The sequence below is a fragment of the Lissotriton vulgaris genome, chromosome 5, assembly GCF_964263255.1.
Source record: "Lissotriton vulgaris chromosome 5, aLisVul1.2, whole genome shotgun sequence".
Classification (NCBI taxonomy): domain Eukaryota; kingdom Metazoa; phylum Chordata; class Amphibia; order Caudata; family Salamandridae; genus Lissotriton; species Lissotriton vulgaris.
In genome coordinates, this window is record NC_141693.1 from 463,376,192 (window position 1) to 463,381,664 (window position 5,473).

Consider the following 5,473-nt stretch of genomic DNA (forward strand, 5'->3'; position numbering starts at 1 on the left):
CTAGGGTAACCGTCAGCTTATTGCATGAACTGCTTATAGTGGTTGGACATCGACAACCGAATATTGCACTTGACATACACTCCAGCATCGGGTAAATCATGTTTGTTAATATGATATAATTCTTAGAGAAAAATTATAGTGTTTGCGGTCGCGTCTCGCTTTTTTCCACTTAGTTCGCTTAAAAGCACACAGGTAAGACCGCGTGTGCACAGCATGCTCCGCCCAGTCAAGTAAACTGTGTAGCGACCAATAGGACAGCAACGTGCGTTGAGAAGGCTGGATTTACGACAGTCAGTCAAAACTCGTCAGTAGAAAGAGGCGGGTTCCACGATATAAAATAGACAGGCACCGTAGCCTATCAGAACGTGGTACCTCACTTTCTCCAGAAAGGTACAGTTTATGAGAAGTAGGCGGGGATCACTCAAAACATGAACCAATCCTCTCTAAGATGCGCCCACGGGGAGATTGGGGGCCGACACTGCCTTTGTACAGACTAGGTGTTCCACCAATGAGCATCTGAGATGGGCATCGCCTCACCCAATCGGGCTTCGCAGCGGCACTTGGGCCCGCCCGTGCACATTTCGTATTTAATTCCCTGCCGCGGAGCTTCGTCTCACTGCCTTGCTGAAGCTCGCGTGGAACATCTGTAGAGCAAGAACGAGCGCAGCCGAGGACTTTCCGCCACCCATTTCTTTGTGCCAGATCAAAGCAATTACCGCCATGGCAGATACAGCAGTAGATACCCCCGCCGCTCCCGCTGAAGTGCCCGTCAAGGTAAGGATGCGACCTTCCATTGTTCCAACTATCGCCTTTTGTGTACGCGGCACGCGGTGCGGGGGTGTGAAGCACCGCGTGGACAGCCTTTAGAATTAGTCTTTAAGGGGGAGGCGGGGTGTCGACTGAGCGCTTGTAGAACAGCCCCGCATTCAGGGAAACCCCTATGGATAGGCTGATAAATAACACATGCCAACCACAATTAGGCGGACACAGCGTGAGAGATTGTAAATAGCTGCTGCCCGGTGTGTGACTTGACCATAAATGTTGGCTCGCCGATCAAAAATAAGAGAATGACTGATGATTTTAGACTGCCGGCGAGTGAAAAGTTTCGTGTGTCCTTATTTTAACCATTTGGGCTTAGAGGGGAAGTGTTTGTCCTCCCGCCGCGCTGCCTGCTCTATGCGGGGCTTTCCGCGCACGTTCCCCCACCCGCGCTCCGCTGGCGCGCCCCGTCGATGCTTCGGAGGTTGGTGGGCGGGCAGTGGCTAAGCTGCTTCCAGCGCATCCCTTTCCTTTGAAGTCCCCAGCTGCGGCCGCGCTCCGAGCAGGTGTTCACTCATAACTCCAGTTCATATGCCGGGACGCGTTAAACTGTTCGACTGGTGTGCGGTGAATAGTCACACTCGACAGGTCGGGGTTTTCAGTGGGAATACGCGCTCCCTCGCCGCCCGCACTGTGTTGAAAATAACCTCTCCAAGTGCACTCTGTAGTCTAACCAACCCCCCTGTGGTCTCGTCAGTACTTTGAGGTAAACGTCGCTCCGCCTCCCGTTTGAACCCGTCGGGCGCTGTGCGCGAGCGCGCGACCCCCCGCCTTCACGTGCCCCCACCTCCTCTCTTTGAGGGGAGCGCGCGCTGCTCGTCTCCTCAGAGCCTTCGCACGTCACTGGGAATCGGCGGGAAACCGCCTGCATGCGCGCGCGAGGCCTCGGCCAGCGCAGCGCTTGTGAGCATGCGCGTGGGCAGCGGCAGCTCCGCCTCCCAGCGCCGGGCACAGAGGGGCGCGCGCGCGCCTCCGGGAGGGCTCTCGCCCAGCTCTTTGTCCTGCCCGCGTGTGTGCGCGCGTGCCCGCCTCCGGGAGCGCGAAGGGCCAGATGTGCAGTGCCGCACTCGGCCTGTGACTGGCGGCGGCGCTCGCGTTTTTCGTCAGCGCCCCCTACAGGCCTAGTCGCCTCAGTCACAGTAGAGATGCTTTTAATTGCAGCTGTAGTGGTTTTACGTGACCAAACTAAATATTTTGTTTTTCCTTCAGGATCTCAAAGAGAAGAAAGAAGTAGTGGAAGAACCAGCGCAAGAAAAAGCGGAGAACGGAAGTGGCGACGCACCTGCAAACGGAACAGTACGTTTTACATTTCGTTTTGTGTTGCATTGTTTCTTTTTGATGGCTCCAAGGTACTTCGAAAAGCCAAACTACGACAGTAGTGTGTGGGCTTGGTGGTGGTAAAACATGGGATGCTCTGCTTGACTTGAATCAACTAGAAGTGCTCAATGTCCCGAACGCTTGTTCCCTTTTTAGCGATCTCGTCTGCGTTGGAACTAGTCAGCTAACTATACACACCTTCATTTGGCAGTGGAGTGGAAAGTGCTATAATCAACCTTGTTTTCATGTTCAGACCGTGCATGCAGTAAGCTGTAACTAATTATTTTTTGCTTTCAGGAAGAAAACGGCCACGATGAAGAAAAACCAAAGGAAAAAGAGGTAGCTAAAGAGGAGGTGAAAGAGGCGGTGAAAGAAGCTGTGAAAGAGGTGGTGAAGGAGGTTGATGCAGAAGAGAAGACAAAAGAAGGTACGCGAAGTGTCTTTTGTATCATTCATGTCACTGTTCTGGATTTCGCAGCCCACTAAGTCGTTGTAATGTATGGCGAAATGACAATACACGGTATGAAGTAAACGCCCCACTAAATTTCCAACCATTTTTTTCTGCTGCTAAAGGAGAGAGTGAAAAAGAAAAAGAATGTCCAGAAGAATCGGAAGAACATCCCGTGAAACGTCCTGCAGAAGAAGAGGTAACCAGTTCAATATTTAATTGGTTTGGGTAAAATGGAGCTGGCAGACGGCATCTGCAGAATATTTCAGTTCGGAAGCGACATGTTAGCGTCCATCTATCTGATCTTTCTCTTAAGCAAGTCAATGCATCTCAGTTTGGGCCCTCGATCTCATTAGCTCGACGAAACTCGCCTACATCGAAGGGCGTTGAAAATAGCCACGCCCCTCATCATTTCTCTAGTGGGCTTTGACATATTTTCCTTGGTAAAGGCATTAAAGTCATCGGAGATTACGTCGGATAATACGTGGCTGCTGCAAGGCATACATTATCTTCTGCATGCTTAGAACACGTTTGTTTACTATTGAGGCAGTTCTGGTCCTTAGCAGTTATCTATCATGTGAAAAGGTTGTGGGGGCTGCTTTAGCCTGCAGCATCCACTTAAAACATGAAGCATTCAAGCGAAGGAGTCAAGTGATGCTAGGGGGTCCCAGCTTTATTTTTTTCCCCTTAAGCAGTGGTGTTTCTGACCCTAGGCAGTGAGGTTAGAGGTGTGATGCATGTTTCTGGCCCTCTCAAATTCGAGTGATGGGAATGAAAACCTTAATACTGAAGTTTAAGGTTTGTTATTCTATTTTTAACCTTGACTTGTTTTGTGCTTTCTCTATTCAGGATAAAACCGAAACTAAAAAGCAGAAGACAGAGAATGGCGACTCCACAGAAGTTAAAGCATCGGCCTAATCAATTGTACTTTTTTTTATAGCTTGAGTGACATGGTTGCCATTAATTTGTAGAGAATGTGCTTTTTATCTGTACATTTTACAGACCAACTTTTTTATAAACTGTTAACTCACATGCACTAGCCACATATAACATCACAGCAAGATAGCAGCGGTTTTTTTGTAAAATGTTATTTATTGGTGCGTGTTTGTACTGGTTGACTGCTACAATAAAAAACAATTTTGTTTTTAAGTGGTAGCTTTTAGCATTGCTATTTGTACATCTTTGAAGCACATGCCTTACATTTCGGTGCAGCCGTGTGTTTCAATGAGTAAAGCTGCCTTCCTGTAATATAAAGATTTAGCATAGGCGTTTCATATGCAACGAAGGCCAAAGAGATGGGTCTTAATAAACCAGAACTGACTGGCTCTATTTGTATAGATCTCTGGACTCCAGTTTTGTTGCTGTTTGGTATATATAGTATGGTGCAAGGTTTAAAAAAAAAGTCAGTTCAACATGTAAATTTCTCGTTTTCTGTGTGCTGTCAAAGTGTGCGTTTCGCAAAGATTTTGAGGGATTCGGCATAGTCTTCATTTTCTGGTTAAAAACTGTATACCTCATTAGTTGATGCTTGACCACTACTTTGTATATTCGGTTAAGTACTATAAATAAATCTTTCTTTTTATAAATTCTAGATTCCTTGCATTTCTTTAATACAGGTTCCTCTTTGACTATGGTGTATTTGTAACTTTCTCGTTTTCCTTTTAAATGTACATTTTGCCACCCCCCATGCCTTTTAATATTTTGTTGCTGCAAAACGACTTGTGCTATATTAATCACTTGAATGACAACAGCTACCCTGCACACCAGGACATAGGAACACCTTTTAAATGACAGAAACACCACCTTGTTCTAGGTGGAGAGTACTGTTGTACTCTTCCCATCGCCAGTAGGGAGCGATTAGACTAATTATTTTAGCAAGTTCTTTGTGGGGAGGAAGAGCATACCAAAAGCCCTCGCAGGGACAAATATTTAATCCTGATGAACATAGTTGCATTTTTCTCATTCCAACACTCAGACAGACATTCCAGTGTGGTGGACTTTTTGGTTCTATTTCATGTCTGAAATTGACTCGTTTTTTTTACTGTAAAAGTTTGTAAACTTATCTGCCCTAGAAAGCAAGGGGAAATTTCACATGCACGCTCCATATGATGCAAGTTGCACTTGTAAATACTTAAAATCAGTCTTGGGTTTGTATTGACCACTCGCTAACAGATTAATTGAATTAGCTATATAGCTCCGCTCATACCACCATTTTAGGGTGTCAGAGCACTTTGCATCACACACACATTCCACAGAGATAATCAATCGTACATGTGTAAATTAGTTTATAGGATACGTTACCTTAAACATCTGCATTACAAAAAATGTGATTCCTACATATTCCTAAATCGCAATTAAGGAATAGCTACCCATTTATATCTATGGTCTTAAAGGCCCATTGGAATGTATGGGAATTGCATGCACAATATGCGTGTACCAGATAGGTACTCTCAAATTGCGCATGCCATTTCAAGGGGGGCCAAAAGGATACCCTGTTGCCCTGGGCATTTATGTGTGTAACATGAAACTTTGCAAAATGCACTTAAGTGCATTTTTCAAAGTTTTTGCAAATTCAAATTTATGGTAATTTGCAATCCCTTATTGCGAATTCACAAGTTGGAATTGCATCATGAATTGCATTTAGGGAATCACAATTTGCGATTCCCTAAATGCATTTGCAATTTAAAGTAATTGCAAATTTTGCGATTATTAAATTGCAAATTTGCATTTGGGTTGATGTGTCCGAAATGCAAGAATACTGGTCGCAAAGGGGCAGATTCTGCAAATCTGCTAGTTTGCGCTATGTTTTTTCGTTGATGCATGTGCCCCTAAAAGTGTAGGAGTCGCATGCCATCCATACTGGTAGGCAGTATAGTTTGAGAGTGCTTG

General features: G+C 45.8%; 1 protein-coding gene across 1 annotated transcript; it reads left to right on the forward strand.

The window, feature by feature from the left end:
• The first annotated feature begins 601 nt into the window (after window positions 1–601).
• LOC147711089 (uncharacterized) lies at window positions 602–4,170 on the forward strand. Its single transcript, XM_086921903.1, has 5 exons — window positions 602–774; window positions 2,029–2,115; window positions 2,434–2,563; window positions 2,710–2,783; window positions 3,434–4,170. The coding sequence occupies exons 1-5, from the start codon at window positions 721–723 to the stop codon at window positions 3,500–3,502; spliced, it is 414 nt and encodes a 137-aa protein (XP_086778029.1). The 5' UTR covers window positions 602–720; the 3' UTR covers window positions 3,503–4,170.
• The last annotated feature ends 1,303 nt before the right edge of the window (window positions 4,171–5,473 follow it).

What these genes read in the sequence shown, in the direction of transcription:
- LOC147711089 (XM_086921903.1), top strand. Translation starts at nt 721, where the DNA reads ATGGCAGATACAGCAGTAGATACCCCCGCCGCTCCCGCTGAAGTGCCC. An exon ending in CCGCTGAAGTGCCCGTCAAG is followed by an intron (nt 775 to 2,028) that starts GTAAGGATGCGA and finishes TTTTTCCTTCAG; the next exon opens with GATCTCAAAGAGAAGAAAGA. An exon ending in AACGTCCTGCAGAAGAAGAG is followed by an intron (nt 2,784 to 3,433) that starts GTAACCAGTTCA and finishes TTCTCTATTCAG; the next exon opens with GATAAAACCGAAACTAAAAA.